Source organism: Carcharhinus amblyrhynchos, chromosome 17 (genome assembly GCF_965287045.1).
Source record: "Carcharhinus amblyrhynchos chromosome 17, sCarAmb.v2.hapA, whole genome shotgun sequence".
NCBI lineage: Eukaryota > Metazoa > Chordata > Chondrichthyes > Carcharhiniformes > Carcharhinidae > Carcharhinus > Carcharhinus amblyrhynchos.
Window position 1 is genome coordinate 36,865,520 of NC_137340.1, and position 18,259 is coordinate 36,883,778.

General features: G+C 38.3%; 1 protein-coding gene across 3 annotated transcripts in view; it reads left to right on the forward strand.

Moving 5' to 3' along the window:
* Positions 1-18,259, forward strand: part of atrnl1b (attractin-like 1b) — an 883,775-nt gene that overhangs the window by 235,953 nt on the left and 629,563 nt on the right. For all 3 annotated transcript variants that reach the window (XM_080205830.1, XM_080205831.1, XM_080205832.1), the window contains 2 exons: positions 1,110-1,298; positions 10,798-11,013. In XM_080205830.1, the coding sequence (XP_080061956.1) occupies positions 1,110-1,298; positions 10,798-11,013 (405 nt within the window). The remainder of the gene's footprint in view (positions 1-1,109; positions 1,299-10,797; positions 11,014-18,259) is intronic.

An 18,259-nucleotide genomic window follows, 5' to 3' on the forward strand; every position in this document is an offset into this window, starting at 1 on the left:
ATTTCCCCCGTTAATAATTTGAGTGGAATCTCGCAGGCCTACAGGAACCAGCCTACTCTGTGCAGCTGCCAAGTTAGCACATGCTATGCTTGTGTCCATTCTTCCTCCCCCAGTGGAAAAGGATGACACTAAACTGGGAAACTAACAAACAGAAAATGATCTGAAACCACTTCCTAATGAAGGCTTCCAAAAATATGTACCATCCTATCTGAGGACTAAAAAAAAATGAATGCTTCAAGAGAAACGGCCGGAGATACTTGGTTCATCTTGTTTACTGTATGTATAATAACCATTTTGAAAAAGAGACTCTGGTTGAAAGTCTCCTTGGTGTCCTTAATTTATAGGTTTTATTGTACTTCCTCGATACAGCAATAAACTCAAATTGGCTTAATTGTTTTGAAAATGACTATCTTGTGGACACTTTCTGTTGCATTGCCAGGACACAGCAGTTTTTATATTTGTTCATGAGATGCGTGTTGTTGCCCATTGCCTTTGGTGATAAGCTGCCTTCTTAAACTGCTGTTGTCCATGTGTTCTGGCATCAACAGTTTACTGTTGTCATACTGATTTAAATTTGAACCTTCAGAAGCAAAGGAAAGCATATTTAAGTTATAATGTTCAAAAGATCCATGGTACTGCACCTATGTAATAACTTTGACAATTTTGAGCTATCAAATCTCAAGTTCTTGCTGTGAATCTCCAAGCAATACATTTTTATTTGCAGAAGCGTTGCTACATTCTGATTCCTCTGCAGTTAGTAGATTTGTTTTTTAAACTGTTTAATTATACTGCAAAATCATTGAATGTAATGTTAGGTTAACCAGTTACTCGGCATTGATTAAAATACAACTTGTTATTCGACAGCTCTTTTGCAAGTTCCTACTTGCAAAATATCTTAATGGTCCAGTCTACTAGCATTTTACACTAAATTTGTGCAAATGGCCTTGTATAATTTGATTTCAGAAAAGTGTCCAAACCATTTATGTAATTGCAAAAAGCCTTTATGAGAAAGGATCCTTTCCTATTAATGTGCATGCAATTGATATTTAACTTAAAATTGCTATAATTATTGAGTAATCTTAAATCAGTGACATTATTTTCTTTTGCAGTGAGCCCAAATCAAAGTGCTAGACCATGCAAGACTCCTTGCTCCCTCAGAACGACTTGTTCAAATTGCACAAGCCAGAATGTGGAATGCATGTGGTGCAGCAGTGCGAAGCGTTGTGTGGATTCCAATACATATGTAATTTCTTTCCCATATGGGCAGTGCATGGAGTGGCAGACTGTGAACTGTCTTTGTAAGTATTCGATTATTTTTCTGAACTGGTGCATCTCCTGATTACTCAGCAAATTTAGTCATCAATTAACTGAAGTAGTTGATCTCATAATGGGATACCACAATCAACCTCAGCCCTCAATTGGAATAAAATTGGCCAGAGGGTTGCACTCTTAAGAGCTATTCAGTAACCTATGCTGGAAGCATGTGTGTCCAGATATTGTAAGAGAATTAGATCATACCCAGCTGTGATGATGAATTAATAATAATCATGTGTAACATGTGGTCACTTGATGAGGTGCTAAAAGGTACCGGATGCTTGTGTGACTGTTCTGCAGCAAAGAACTAACTTACTTAGAATAAAATTGGCCAGAGAAAATATGTCAGGTGTGATTCTTAGTTTCACAAAATAAGTGTTTATATTAGCCTTTCGTGTTTAAAAAATGAAGCTGGTCTGACAATTGCAAACCTTTTTTTGAGTTAAAACTAGAGTACTGAATCTGCTTATTTTCTGAAGCAACATCAAATATAAATATGGGCACAATTTTAGATTGACAGCATTTTACAACAGAATGGACTCGAAGTTATTTACTTACCTGTGTTCCCATGGTTGACAGAATAATTCTATTATGTTGACTTGATATTATTGCAAATTACCATGATTCATTGCATACCGCAGAGATGTCTGGATATCATTTTTAAAGTTGTTTTCCAGCAAAGCTTTCAACAGAAGTTAATTTTGATACTAGTAATTTTGTTATGATATTAACTCTGAATGAAGCTGAAGTGGGTTCATGTGTTTGTCCATGTCAATGTGAATGATGTTCTAAAGGTGGCTCTTTCTTTCAATTTTTCTTAAAAAAACTTAAACTCCTTGTGTGAATACTGAATTTCAAGACACCCTTTACTGCAAAGCCAAAAGAAACAGGATTGGCCTAATCCTTACAAATCTACAATAACTCCACACTTGAAAGTCAATGTTATTTTGTTATAATGTCAATGAAGAAAATAGGGAACATGTATTCTTTTAACATTGCGAAGTACACCACAATGTCATTTGCCAGAGTGCTCCTGTTCAGTGACTTGTGCATTCTGCATGTGCAATTGCAGATGGCAACCAAAATTTTTGCTGGTCTCTCGGCTGAGATGTCACGGATGTTGCTGTTGCTCTCCACAATTATTCCCTGTGCTGTTGGGGTCTGTGCACCACCGCCTGGAATTGTTATAGCTGTTCCGCTCCGCTCTCTGTACTCCCACCCTGAGCTCTTTGTGCTAAAGTCTTCAAAGTTCCTCAACTTCCCACCCCAGTCTCTCACTACTGATGAGAACTCCTTCAACTGCTTAGCACTGACACCCTCTTCTGCCACTAGATGGAGCTCAGTCATGCAGAAACCAGGAGGTTGATGGTTTGTTTTTAACATTTTTTTTATATTTCCAAACCTGTTCCATTTTATGCATTATTTCAATTAGAAATATATAGTGTTTCAACTTGAATGTTTTCATTTTTTTTCTGATAAGAAATTTCCAAAAGAACGAGAGATTTCACATTTGCTGTATTGGGGGAAGTCTGATTTGTTTAATGTAGTTAGTTCTTAACAATACACTTTTCAGGAATGCAATCACAATGTTAAGGGAGGAATGCTGGAATTTTACAATGAGTAGGCCCTTTTAATTGTGTCTGTGCCAATATTTGGGACAAGCCAAAACCAAGCCCACTCTCCTGCTTTTCCTCTATACTGGTGTCTCATTCAAGATATGTTCATTTTTTTTTCTCTATAAAAATATAATTGTGCCTCAATCACTCCCTGTGGCAAAATCCCCCCATCTTCTAATAAACTTTTTTTAAATGAACAGAAATTGCCCCCTCATGTTGTGGCCATTTTAAATTGACCAAGTCACTAACTGCCCAGTCAGAGAAAATCATCCATAGCGATGCTAATAAAAGCTTGAATGAAGTTACCTTTTGCCATCTCTGTTCCAGGGCAAGCAGTCTCAGTTTCTCAAGGCGTATTTCATAACTATATAATTTTTCCTCCCTGGCACAGTCCTGTTGAATGAGAGCTGTATACTTTCTTTAGCTTTAATGTCCTTAAAGGAATACCTGAAACTGAATGCCATACTCTAACCATGCCCAAAACAATTTTTTGTATAAATATATTCTTCTACTCAATGCATCTAGTTATAAAGACCTCCAGTACATTTGTCCTTTCACTACTTGAACTTCTAATGAGGAACTGAATGCTAACGAGGCATTAATAATGTAGGTGCCCTTAACATCAAAGCAGCTGTGCCCAAAGCTAAGTTACACTTCTGGATTTACTCTTTTATGGAACTGGGCATTCTTGAATGTTCCTACCATCAAACCATCAGTGCTCTACTCTTCCCAATTCTTCCATGTATCACTGTCTGTCGTCACCCACCTAATCTTCCTGTTTTCCAGACACCTCTGGGTGTCTGCCCTACTGAGTACTAAAGGCCCGAAATCCCATCCAGTTCTAACTCTGCGTTTCGGGCATCAGATGCAACAAATTTATATTCCTATATGCCTTCTTGTCCTAAGGCTCCAAATGTTTGTCCTAGTTAATCTTTCTTTAGGATGTATTATTCTAGTTCTCACATACACACTCAAGAACAAAGAACAGCACAGAAGAGGAATTGGTCCTTTGGTCCACCAAGCCTCTACCAACACATGATGCCTTTCTCAACTGAAGACCTTTAGTCTCTGTGGTCAGTGTTCCTCTATTCCCTGCCTATTCATGTATCTGTCAAGGTGCCTCTTCAGCATTGCTATCATATGTGTTTCTGACACCTCTTCCAGAAGCGCATTCCATGTATTTACTACCTTCCGTGTGAAAAAAATCTTGCCTCTCACATCTCCTTTAAACTTTCCCCCTTAAACCTTTACCTTAAACCTATGTCCCCTAGTAACTGACATTTCTATCCTGGGAAAAAGACTCTATCCATTCTTCCAAAGCTCCCATAATTTTGTAAACTTTTCTCAGGTCGCACCTCAGCCTCTGATGTTCAAGTGCAACCAAATTAAGTTTGTCCAATCTCTCCTCATAGTTAATACTTTCCAAACCAGGGAACATCCTGGTAAATGTTTTCTGGACCCTCTCCAAAACTGCCACGTTCTTCTGGTAGGGTGGTGGCAACCAGAACTGTACACAATGTTCCAAATGTGGCGTAACTAAAATTCTATACAGTTGCAACAGAACTTGCCAATTTTTATACTCTGTGCCCTGACCGATGAAGGCAAGCATGCCATGTGCCTGCTTGACAATCTTATCCATTTGTGTTGCCACTTTCAAGGAACTGTGGACCTGTACACCTAGATCCCTCTCTATGTTAATGCTTTTAAGGATTGTGCCATTTACTGTATACTTCTCTCCTGCATTAGATCTTTCAAAATGCACCATCAATATTTTTCCAGATTAAATCCCATGTGCCTTTTCCCGCCCAAGTATCTAGCCTGTTAGCGTCTTGCTGTGTACTCCCTCAGTGTACCCGAACAGGTTTCAGAGTGTGGCAACTCGGGGATTTTCACATAACTTCATTGAAGTATTAATGTAAGCCTAATTGTGACAATAATAAATGAACGTCCTAGGTTACAGTATTTTAGCTGACATCTTGCATTTTCCAGAGCATTTTAAAATTAGAAAATTGACTAAATTAGTGAAAGCAAATAAAAAAGGCTTTAAATGAAAAAGGTTATCACAACATTAAAGTATTAAAGCTTTGAAAACTGAGATTGATAAATATAGGATGGATTTTAATGCCTTCCCCTGTGGCAAGTTTGGTGGTAGGAGACACTTATTCAGTAGGTGGGCACCCTGCTGCCTTCCCACAATGGTGGGGACACCATTTAGGTAGCCTGAAAACAAACTCTTCTCAGAATTTGCTTGCAGGCTTCCAGGGAAGGTGCCCAGTTCAATGATACTCGATGCCTGATTGAGGCACTTGCATAGGGAAAGGGGGCCTGCTTAGAGCCTCTCCCCTTTCCCAGATGCTGACTTCACAATCCGCCATTCCTTGAAACCATCACCCCGTGACACCCTTCCTCCTATCAGTCACTTATGTCCTGGGTTGCTCAGTGCTCCTGGGCCATGGATAGGTGTATTATCAGCAGCAGTCACTGCTTCTCTGGTGTCATTGTTGAGCAATGAAGAGCTGCTGGCCTCTGTCAGCAAATCTTGACGGTGGGACTACCTGGACCGGATCCTTGATCTTGGTGAAGGCCTGCCACTGTCTGTTTAAATGTTTGATTGATTCATAATTTGGCAGAAGACCCCAAAGGAGGTGAAGTTGGGTACTTGTAGACTTCCAGCTAGTGGGTGAAACCTTGCATGAAATGCTGCCCATAGAGTTCTTGGAAAGTGTTAGAAAACACAGAATAGATAACACCTGGTGGAAAAATGTGTGTGGGGATGTTGAGTATGTAAAAGAAATACAGTGAATACACAAAAAAGGTGAGACAGTGAAATCATTAAATAAGAAGAATTTTTATTTCGCAAGTGAGCAGAATCATAGGACATCAGCTTATCTTTACTGTTTATTGGAATCGGATTGAAATGGAATTTGTACTTTCCTTTCCTTAGTGGTTTGTGCTGTAAAATGTGTGACAGTCATTGCCTGCAAGCAGCTTTCAGTTGTACTCAGGCCAGAGGTCACTAAACATAGTTTGATATTCTTGTCATGATTGTTAAATAATCCTGATACACAGCTCTCAGTAGCTTATTTTTCTATTCTAACGATCTAGTGCCGGAATTTTCTGTTGTATTATGATAGTAATTTTCCATCACTTGAGTTGATTTTTTGTTCAAAGTTCAGGTGATAATCATATGAGGTGTGCTATGTCAATTTAAGGCATGTCCTTGTCTCCACTTTTAACATGGACTCTGCTCGTATGGAAACTTCTGCAACTGTCTTTTTAATTTTTAAAATGGACGCTAACCAGGTGGTTAAGGCGGCTGTCATAGGTGACGAGCATCAACACAGATTACACCAAGCTTCTGGAAAATTCCTAATTGAATCACCCTGGGTGTGATACTGCCGTTTGGACATCCCACACAGCACCCCACTGTGGAATTCACACCACTCATTGTGCATTGTCTGCTCAGAACTGACAATCACTGGAATGCTAGAACTCAATGTCGTCAGGTTTAAAATTCAACAAATTCAGAAATATGTTATTCACAAGTAGGTATGACAAGCCCCCATCTATCTCTTTTGTATAGCAATGGTCTTTCAGCCATTCTGGGAGGATAATAGCAGTTAATCCTGTGATCAAAACTGGCCTCTTGACACCAAAATCCTTTACACCGAAAGACTTGGGTAGCTTGCAGACAGCACTGCAAGAAACGTCAGCTACAGGAAAAGGCTTTGCCATCTTTGAAGAAGCTGAAGGCTGCTATATCTTTTAAAAAAAACCCTTCTAACTTAATTCCTAATTGGCCCTCCTGATATGAAAACCACAGTTGCCTTGATTGGTGACCTGCTGAATGTTGATCTCTTTGAGAGAGTCCTGCAACCATCCTGATATCAGACTTCAGCTATTTGAACTCATTGAAATTAGACTTCAAGAGTGGAGAAGACTCCTTTATTTATCAGGTCTGCAACAACTGTTCCCTGTAGCGAGCCAGACATGTGAACTATGAACTGTTCTTCTATTTACAACTTGTAAAACTACACTCTTTTTCTTGAGTGTGTGTGTGTACTTTGACATTCTGGGTGAATGCATGAATAAGTAATCCTCTTAATTTAAACCCACAAAAACTTGCTGCTGTTGTTCAAATTGACCACACATCTGGAGGCTAAGAAACACACATTTCTTTTCAAAAGCCACACTGAACATGGATGGAAAGGAAGTGGGTTGATGGGTTCTTGATAAGAGAGGGGATTAAGGGTTATGGGGAGAGGGCGGGAAAGTGGAACTGAGCCACAACAGATCAGCCATGATCTTATTGAATGGCGGGGCAGGCTCGAAGGGCTAGATGGCCTACTCCTGCTCCTATTTCTTATGTTCTTATGTTCTTATATCATGATTTAGTGTTCTATCTATTGGTAAACAAATGCTGTAAGGCTATTGATTAAAAGGCTATTGATAATAGATTTAAACAATCTATGAATAAACTGGTAGCACACAAATCTAATGGCAATAAGGTGGCCTTTGTTCAAAATGTAATTGAAATTTAACTCAAACAGGTTGTTAAATAAGCCATTGCGGCAAACTGCATGTTCACGCTTCATGAAAAGTGAGTGAGTGCCTTTCAAAAACTTTCCATTTAGAACATATTTTCAAAAGATTAACGTTGAAAATCTTTTTTCCATCAAAAGACAGATCTTTTATAATAAGCACCACAATGACAGGGGACATTGCTAACGTGTAACATGTCGACACAGTGATGTGATATAGAAATGGCCTTGCATTGCGGATTTCTAATCTTTTACATTTCCTGTTTTTTCCCCTTAAGCCTAAAATGATTTTTATTGTGGCAGTTCTAAAATGACATTAACCTTGAATCTTGTAAGAGTTAGAAAAATGGTCCTTCCTTGTAGAATCTTGTGCAATTACATAGAACATAGAACACTACAGCACAAACAGGCCCTTCGGCCCACGAGTTGCGCCGATCACATCAACACCTATCTATAACCCCCAATCCCATAAAACCCCATATACTCATCCAGAAGTCTTTTCAAAGACCCAGCGAGTTCGCCTCCACCACCACTGACGGCAGCCGATTCCATTCACTCACCACCCTCTGAGTGAAAAACTTACCCCTAACATCACTTCTGTACTTTCCTCCCCGCACCTTAAACCTGTGTCCTCTCGTAGCGACCATTTCAACCTGGGGAAATAGCCTCTGAGAATCCACCCTATCTATTCCTCTCAACATTTTATAAACCTCTATCAGGTTGCCTCTCAACCTACGTCTCTCCAGGGAAAAGAGACCCAGTTCCCTCAACCTAACTTCATAAGGCATGCCTCCCAGTCCAGGCAACATCCTTGTAAATCTCCTCTGTACCCTTTCAATAGCTTACAATTTAGAAAGAATTGTAAACATTCATTGCATTTATCTTGGTGATTGTTTTGGAGCTTTAACAATCTAAATATATATAATTACAAATTTATATATGTGTGTATGTGATTTGTGATGTCAGATTTTTATATAGATCTGAAAATTTCAGCAAATGAATTGGAAGGGGCTAGTTTGTTGAGAAACTTAGGACAACAAAAGTAATCTATTTTAAATGTTTAGCTGTTCTTAGTACTAAATCTGTTGTAACAAGGCAGAATTGTCTTCGGAAATGGAGACCAATTAAGTCCATTACTTGCTCAGTAGAAAATGTTGCATGTTCGTTTTGATCATAATCTTGACTGTTGGCTTTAGAGATTGTTGAGGAGAAGACAATCTTATGTAGAAAAAAAAACTCATAGCCTTGAATTTGCTACACAAGCAATGGCAAGTTTATAGTGCATGTCATCTTTACTGCATTAAAAACAGGACAAAGCAGAGGTGGGCTGTAATTTAAGGATCACCACAAATTGCTGGATGATTTGTGCCACCCTGCTGTTAGCCTTACAAGAATGGAGCTAGCTGCCAGCCTCCCCATAAGTTTCAGGGGAGTTCTGCAAAGTTAGGACCCCGTTAATGAGATAATTGATGTTTGCAATAGCCTTGTACGATGAAACCAGTTGGCAATTAATATGAAATTGTACACTCCACATAATGCACACAACCAGGATGAAAGTTAAATTGAGGACATAAGTGCAAGCAAATCCCTCACAAGAAATAAAATTCATTAGGGAATATAACTGAAAGATAGAACTGAAAATAATCAAAGAGAACATAGATCAGAAAGTGCTTTACTGGAAGCAAATACTGCTGATTGACAAGATATAGGCAAGTAACTGGCTGGCAAAGCAAGAAATGTTACTGATCAGAAGAGAGAAAGATCATCAAATTTGATTTGTTGTGAATTGCTGGAATAAATCCAGTGTTTGTGTACAGGGTGGAGCTGCCTTTGCTTTGGTTCATCAGTTTCATGAGTTAAAAAAACTTCTGAGCCCTCGCAGGAGGACATGTTCTTTTGGCAAGAAATTTAGAACTACGTATTTTCTTATGTGTAATTCATTGATTTTTTTTAAAAAATGTTGTTTAATTAGATTTCATGTTGCTTCCTGAGCTTTACTAACCATTCAAATCCTTAAAGGTAGCTTTTAAAGAGTTGGGTTACTTGTGCTGTTGCATATCAAACTTCTATTGGCTTCATGCTTCCATTAAACCTACTTCCAGCAAATTGCAGCACAAACTGATTAAAGCTGAAGAATGATGGGAAAAAAAGCTAACTCTGCTCATTCTGAGATACTTCATTCCAACAAATTTTGGGCTGTTTTAATGACAACGGTGTAAACTAATGCTTTACTTTACTTTATAAAGAAGTTGGTGTTCTCAAGCATTTGTGGCACTTGATAATATAGCACGATTGTGCTAGATTCATGTTTTAAGAGACATAATCATCAATACAAGTTTTTAAAACTGGGGCATCCAATTAGTTAATTAATAGCAATAATTCAAACTAGGTATGACATAACAAAAATGGACTTGGTGACATCAGTGCTTTGATTCGATAACTACTTGTTGAATCTGGCAAAGCAGATCAGACGTTGAGGGCATTTCATTTATTGTTGCTTAGATGTATGTAATTTTGAGTGCAGACTGTCAGTTGCTAATTCCCTGCAATTGGAAAACCATATACTTCGTAACAGTGGTGGCTAAGAGCACATATGTACTAGTTGACATTATTTACTATTTCACTTTTACTCCTTAGATTATTTTATTCTTTGCAAAGGATACCATGATATCTGATGCAATCACTTCAAAAATCTGCATTTATCTCCAAATTAACCACCACTATTTAATGGTTCTAAATTTTACTGCTTTTATTTTGTTGCTCAGGTTCATTTAACATTATTTGTCCACATATGGTTTTCGGGTACAGTTTGAAAACTAATGGTTTTTAGTAAAGCTGATTTTCTAAAACCCAATTGTTTGTGTGATGTACAACGTAAGAATAAATGCTGACATGAAAGCTAATAATGAGGGAAGTGCAATTGGATTTTCTATTCTTAAGAGTGCATTTAATGAGAAATTTTAACTGTAGAACTGCCTGTACATTATTAATGTTTGAAAGATCTCCTGACTGTTGGAAATGTAGAGATCAATTGTGGAATGATAATGGAAAACAACACTCTGAGATAAGGCATGCTGTCAGTAAAACAAATGGATTTATGAAAATTGCACAAAATGTCCAATAATTTGCTAAGCATTTATTGTGTAACCATTTCACTTTAAACTTTACTCCCTGCTGAGTTGACGAAATGTTCTATCTGATGGAAGATTTATTTAAGCTTGCTATTTGTGAGTATTTCCATTTAGTTATATCTGAATGCTGTGTCTGTGAATTTTTGATTCAAGTTCAGGTTTGATCTTTTTCCCTGTATTTTTCTTTACATATAGCTCAAAATTGTTCAGGACTTCGTACGTGTGAAAAGTGTTTGCAACATCCTGGTTGTGGTTGGTGCAATGACCCCACTAATACAGGAAAGGGACAATGCATAGAAGGCTCTTCAAGAGGACCAATGAAATCTGCAAAGAATACCCAAGAAATGACACTTGATACGGATCTTTGTCCAAAAGAGAAAAACAATGAATGGGCTTTCATTCAGTGTCCAGGTAGTTTTATGTCAGCAAATAATGATTAAAAATGCACTATTGAAATAGTTAATTCTAGAAACGGCTAAACACGTTTTAAATTGTGTTATTAATGCTGTTACTAGATGAACAAAGCTTAGATTTTAGTTCATTGTTTATGTGCAAATGTTTAAGTTCTGATATCAGTGCAGTAATTTTTTCAATTTTTATATGAAATTACTTGAGTTAATTAAAAACCTACACAGTCTAAATTGATTTAACCCATTTTTTGCAAAATTAATGCATATAGAAGCCCAGCCTCTTCTATGCCATAGGATCACTATGGCACAGAAGAAGGCCATTCAACTCATAAAGCCCATGCCACTCCCTGCAGAACAATCCTTTCTTTCATCGTATCCCCGTAGGCCAGCATGTCTATTTCCGTCTAATGCCTGCGGATGCTGAAATCTGAAACCAAAAGAGAAAATGCTGGAAAATCTCAGCAGGTCTGGCAGCATCTGTAAGGAGAGAAAAGAGCTGACGTTTTGAATTTAGATGACCCTTTGACAAAGTTTTGACAAAGGGTCATATGGACTCGTCAGTTCTTTGATGGAAATTTTATCTCCATCAAATCTCCTTTGCTGCAAGAAGAAAATCCCAATTTCTTCAATGTAATTTTGTAGCTAAATTTTCTTACCTCTGTTGCTATTCTAGAAAATCTCCTGTGCACCTCTCAAGGGCTCGTTTCCTTTGTGAAATCTAGTGACCAAAACTGGATGTAGTACTCCAGTCATGGCCTAATTCCGGCTCAGTAGAATTTCACCACTTTTGTACTCAATACCTCTATCAATGGAGCTCAAAATGTCCTTCCACCTTCTGGGATCTAAAGCACATGAGCCCCCAAGTCCCCCTGTCCCTGTTCATTCTTTAGAACTGCTACTTTGTCTATATTGCTTCTCCCTATCCTTTCTGCTAAAATGCATCACCTCACATTTCTCTATTAAATTCCATCTGCAGGTTGTTCACCTATTCTGCAATTGATTAGTATAATCTTCGCTCCAAGTTTGGTATCATTGGCAAATTTTGAAATTTTACTCTTTCGATTTCAATATCCAAGTCATATATAACACCACTGTTTGATTTCTCAGACAGGAGAATGTTAATCATTTGCTATGGCTTATTTAATATCTAAGCTGACATTGACCCTCTTGCTCCATGCATCTCAATTTTATTAACCGGTCTTTTATACGGTGCTTTGTTTCTATATGGATTTTAAGTACGTTTTTTAATCAACTTCTCTAGTACTTCATCAAAACATTTATTTAGATTAATCGAGCATGGCCTGTCTTTTACAAATCTGATGTGTCTGCTTAATTAACCAAACCTCTCCAAGTACTTGTTCTTTACCTCTCCCCCACCCCTAATTCCAAATTATTGATTTCTATTCCGCATCCACCACTAATGTTTAACTGTAGTTACTAGGAATGTCTTTACAAGCTTTCTTGAATCAGGGTGTCACCTTTGCCACTCTCCAGCTCTCGGGCACCTCCCTTGTATCTACGGAGGATTATGACAAGCCCTTCTGCTCGCACTTTCCTAAGCAACCTGGGACGTAAACGAGGTGACTTATCCATTCTAATCATAGCTGGCCTTCCCATTACTCTGATTTAGGGACAGTAAAATGGCTTAATTTAAAGTTCATATCTGTCCCAGGATATGTTCCAGGTGTTAGAAATTGATGAATTGCCATTTTTGGAGTTAACGGCAGCAACAATAAATTGAATGACAGTTAAAGATTAAAGGAATACATTGCAGTAAGTAGAAGAATTGTTTTATGATACAACTCTATTGTTGTGAGTGGGTTACATCTCCTATCCTGGGGAATGAAAGCTGGAACATTATATATTAATAGCTTTGATGTATCCATTTCTTCAGTCTGCAAAGAGAGGAATGGGAGCTAATTATTGAGGCACTTTTATGGTTAAATTGGAGACTATTATTGACTTTTCTGGACCATTTTTACTGTCATTCATTTCATATTGTTCCACTCAGTGGTACGATTTGATGCCCATGTACCTATAGACAATCCAAAGGTCTGCCTATTAGCAGGTCAGTGCCACCTCAGTAAGTAACAAGTCAATTTAATGTTTATCTCAAAAATATCCCATTTAAAAATATGAATCATAGAACTTGTACAATGCTGAAGTAAGCTATTTGGCCCATCAAGTCTGCACCAACTCTCCAAAAGAGCATCACGTCCAGGCCCTGCCATCCCACCTATCTCCATAATCCCACATTTTTGCCATGGCTAATCCACTTAACCAACATATCTTTGGATTGTGAGGGGCAATTTGCTATGGCCAGTCCAACTAACTTGATACAGTTGCACAGATCTATAAATGGCTGGCCATTCTAACCCACTCAAATTATTGAAGGAAGTTAACAAAGTGAATTCAGCAAATGTCATATTTTGATTTTCAAAACCATTTGATAGTGACCTTGCAAAATATATGTTCTGAAAATAAAACCCTATAATATTAGCAGTAAAATAATGGTGGGGTAAAATAAAACATGAAGGATATATCACTAAAATAAGGCTAAATTTAATGTTTATTTGCACTGGAAGCTTATATCTGATGTTATGTCTTAGAATTTGCATTGGAGGCTATGTGCTCTTTATGCATAGACAATTCAGGCATGCACAGAAGGAGTGATATAATTTCTGGCTGTTGATATCAAACTGGCAAGCTGTGAGGAAGGATGTTGGAGACTGCAGGAAAACAAACAGTGCAAGGGAATTCATAGATGTGCGGCAAAAACAGCAGTGTAGGTAAATGTAAGCAAGTGGATTTTGTTGATTTTGGAGGAGTAGGGGGAGGAGAATGAATAGAGAATATAAATTACTTTCAAATAGTCAAAATAGAATGAAGGAGCAGAGTAATACTTGGAATGTTTAAAGTAGGATTGCAACTTGAATCTAATAGGAAGAACAAACAAGATTTGGGCAGCACAGTGGTTAGCCCTGCTGCCTCACAGCATCAGGGACCTGGGTTCAATTCCAGCCTTGGGTTACTGTCTGTGTGGAGTTTTCACATTCTCCCCATGTCTGCATGGGTCTCCTCCAAGCTCTTTGGTTTCCTCACAGGCTCGATGGGCTGAATGGCCACCTGCACTGTAGGGATTCTCTGAAAATTGTAGATCTGTGTTTTAGTTCATTGAATTTACATCCGACAGCAGTCTGGATTGGTCATATTTGTGGTGTCTTGTGCAATCTTGATCATTTTGTGATTGAAGGACTGTTGTAACCATGTGCAAAATACAAATTGGATTCACTAGGTTGATAGTGGGGTTGACAAGCGATAACTCTGATTTTGCTGAAAAGAGAGACATGTTGCTAATGCTTTTCATTTTGCACTTATTTGGGCAAATGTGCCAAATTTCAAATGATCACAACAATTTATACTACAGGATGCAAGGGGGCAAATTAGTTGTCAGCTTAGCCCTGGCTGAGACATTGCCATGGAGAAAACAACAGTGTCCTAGAGACTCAAGCTCCTTATATTTTAAAAAAAAAGTAAGGCTTGAAAATATACTTTTTGTTTGCAGAGAACAGATCCCTATGAATGAATGTATGCCTCCTCTAGCAAGCATAAATAAACCATATTAAGAGCTCAACTGATTATTTTAATTTTGTTGTGTGACTATTAGCACAAAATTGAGCTACAATTGTTCAACTATCACGAGTTCACATCAAATAGATATGTTGTTTTGGGTTTTGCAAGTATGGGCTGGTTCAGCCATTTTGCTGTCTTGTGTTTCTGCTGATGATTACAGGACAAAATGCTTCTGCAATATTTAATTTGTGTCAAGTTGGGTAGCGCAGTTCTCATCCCTACTGCCTCACAGCTCCAGAGACGCAGGTTTGATTCCGGCCTTGGGTGACTGTCTACGTGGAGTTTGCATGTTCTCCCCGGGTCTGTGGATTTCCTCTGGGTGCTCTGGTTTCCTCCCACAGTCCAAAGCCATTCAGGTTAGTTGGATTGGCCATGCTAAATTGCCCCCTAATGTTCACAGATGTTGTGGGTTAGGTGGATTAACCATGGTAAATGTGCAAGGTTATGGGATAGGACGGCAGATGGGCCAAGATAAGATGCTCTTTTGGAGAGTAAGTGTGGACTCAATGCGCAAAATAGTCTCCTTCTGCACTGCAGAGATTCTAAGATTCTGTGGTTTAAGAGATAACTGATAGATTAGAAAAAGTATAAAAGCCAGCACTATTCACTGGAGTAGAGTAAAACAGTGGGAAAATCTAAAAGCGTTCAACATATTAAAGAAGACATAGAGTGGAATATTGTTTCAATTACTAGCATTTAAACTAACTTATTCTGCAAAATTTTATTAATAAATAGAGTGCAGTATCACAAGTGGCTTTTGAAGCTGATTTAATCACATTTTAATGGAATTAGATACACAAATATCTAACAAAGATCTGGTGGTGGAACAGAGAAATACAGACGAATAGTTTTGATATGGTGTGATCACTGTGCAGACATGACGTTCTGACATTTGTGCTGAAATGTCGTTGCTTCTTTGCTGTTTGATTTTTTTTTAATTCAATTGGAGTCCTAATACTACTGTGTAGCAAGGTTTGCAACCTGTAACCACCTGAAGAATTGTGGTATAAGTTACAGTGAGGAGATTGGAAAGAGGAACTCGCTCAAAAGCTGGTGCTGGAGTGATGCATCCATTGAAGTATGGGTGCAACATTTTTGGGAAACACGTTTTTCTTTGTTTCGTTGCCGTCTCAAGGTCTTGAGCTGTGAATGCAGTTAAATGCTCTGCTTCCAGGCCAATGCTCTGAATGTTGCAAAGTATACAAAGAAAAGCTTGTACAACTCCTTTTGTGTCTTTTGTTCCCTTTCCCCTCTTTCTCTGAAGAAATTACTGGCTTCAGTTTGACAATCAAGTATTTGTTGCAACGTGGTTCAGATTGGAACTCATCATGGGGAAATTACAGGCACAAATCTGCCATCTAGCTGTCTGTCAAATAGTACTTGGTATCTCATTTGCCCTCCCAATTAGTCATTATATTTTTGTTAATTAAACGATGAACATTTATTATATTGTATACTTCCTGTAAACTGCAGAAAACCACCCAACCATTTAATTCATAAAATTATTTTAGTATAGTCTTACTTATATCCATAGCTCTCAAACAATCATGCCCATGAGAGTTGGAATAAGCACTTACCTCCAGTGAAAATTGGAGAGCTAGTTGCCTTTGGGCAGTCTTGTGCATCTCATAGCAGCTGGTTATAGAATGGTGTTGGCAAAGATCTGAGATCAGCAAGAGCTGACACAGCAAGCCAGATGCTTTTTTAATGAGATAAAAATAAAAGGGTACTGGTTTTTACAAAATGTTAATAAATTTGAAGCTAAACTGTACATTTTCCTTAACAAATGGGGTTGTATGTTTTGGTAAACATTTTGTAGGGGAGTAACTGGCCATTAAATAAGATTTTAATAATTTTATTCAAGCACATCATAATAGATATTGCATATGTTCAGTTTTATGGTGTTAAATACCTAGGGTGTTACAAGTTCTGGGCATGGTTTTCCGAAACCAGGTTTAAATCTTTCTCTTTTATCCCAGTTTATATTTACACTAAAATATTTGCAGAAACCCACAAAAATTTGAATATGCTCAGGATGAAGTGAATAGATTTCTTGGGCATTCAAAATCAGTTATAGATATAAGGTGGGATCATAAAGTTGAGATTGAAGATCTATTACACTATTGATGATGTGCAGGTTAAGTGGATTGGCCATTCTGAATTGTCCCTTACTGTCCCAATATGTGTAAGTTAGGGGAATTAACAGGATAAAAATGTGGGATTACAGGGTAAACCTGGGTTAAGAGTAGGTGCAGACTCGATGGGCAAATGGCCTCCTTCTACAGTGTAGAAGTTCAATGAATGGACAAGTAGGATTGAGGAATCATAGGGCCTATCTCACACATTTCCTGTGTTCCTAAAGATAACTTCACAAAAAATTCAACTTTTTGTACCAAACAAAATACCCTATTGAAATTATGTCAAGACGGGGAGGCATGATAATTAGCACTGTTCAATTCCGGCCTTTGGTCACTGTCTGTATAGAGTTTGCATGTTCTCCCCATGTCTGTGTAGTTTCCTTCAGGTGCTCCGGTTCCATCCTACAGTTCAAAGATGTGTGGGTTAGGTTGATTGGCCATGCTAAATTGACCCTTGTGTTGAGATTAGCAGGGTAAATATGTGCAGTTACGGGAATAGTGCCTGGGTGGGATTGTGGTTGGTACAGACGTGATGGGCTGAGTGGCCTTTTGCACTATAGGGATTTTGAGGCATTTTTTGTATTCTTGGATCATAGCATAAGAAGTAGGAACAGATGCAAGTAATTTGATGTATTTAGCCTGCTTCACCATTCAGTAAGATAATTTGAACTGATGTGGCCTTCGCTTTCCTCCCTGTACCCCATATTCTTTGCATGACGCCACCCCCACCCCCACAACCCCACCACCTCCATCATCATTCAAAACTCTGTCTAGCTTAGCCTTGAGTATACTCAGTAACCTGTAATCTCCCACTATCTGTGAAAGAAAATTCCGAAGAGTAACCACTCTGAGGAAAGAAATTCCTCATTATCTCTGTCTTAAATGGGAAATGCATCCAGCTTCTCCCATGAATGGGACATCTTTTCAGCATGTACAGTATCAGGACCCCTCAGAATCTTGCATTTTATTCGGGCACATTATAATAGATACTACAAATGTTCAGTTTTATTGTGTTAAATATCTAGGGTGTTACAAGTTCTGGGCATGGTTTTCAGAAACCAGTGCTGGGACCTTTGTTGTTTGTAAATATATAAATGATTTGGAGGAAAAGCTATCTGTTTTGATTAGTACGTTTGTGAACAACACAAAGGTTGGTGGAATTGTGGATAGTGATGAGGACTGCTGGAGGATACAGCAGGATATAGATTGGTTGGAGACTTGATCGGCGTGATGGCAAATGGAGTTTAATCTTGACAAATGTGAGGTAATGCATTTTGGAAGGCCTAATACAGATAGGAAGTACACAGTAAATGGCAGAACCCTTAAGAGTATTAATAGGCAGAGGGACCTGGGTGTACAGGTACATGGGTCACTGAAAGTGGCAACACAGGTGGAGAAGGCAGTCAAGAAGGCATAGGGCATGTTTGCATTCATTGGCCAGGGCATTGAGTTTAAAAATTGGCAAGTCATATTGCA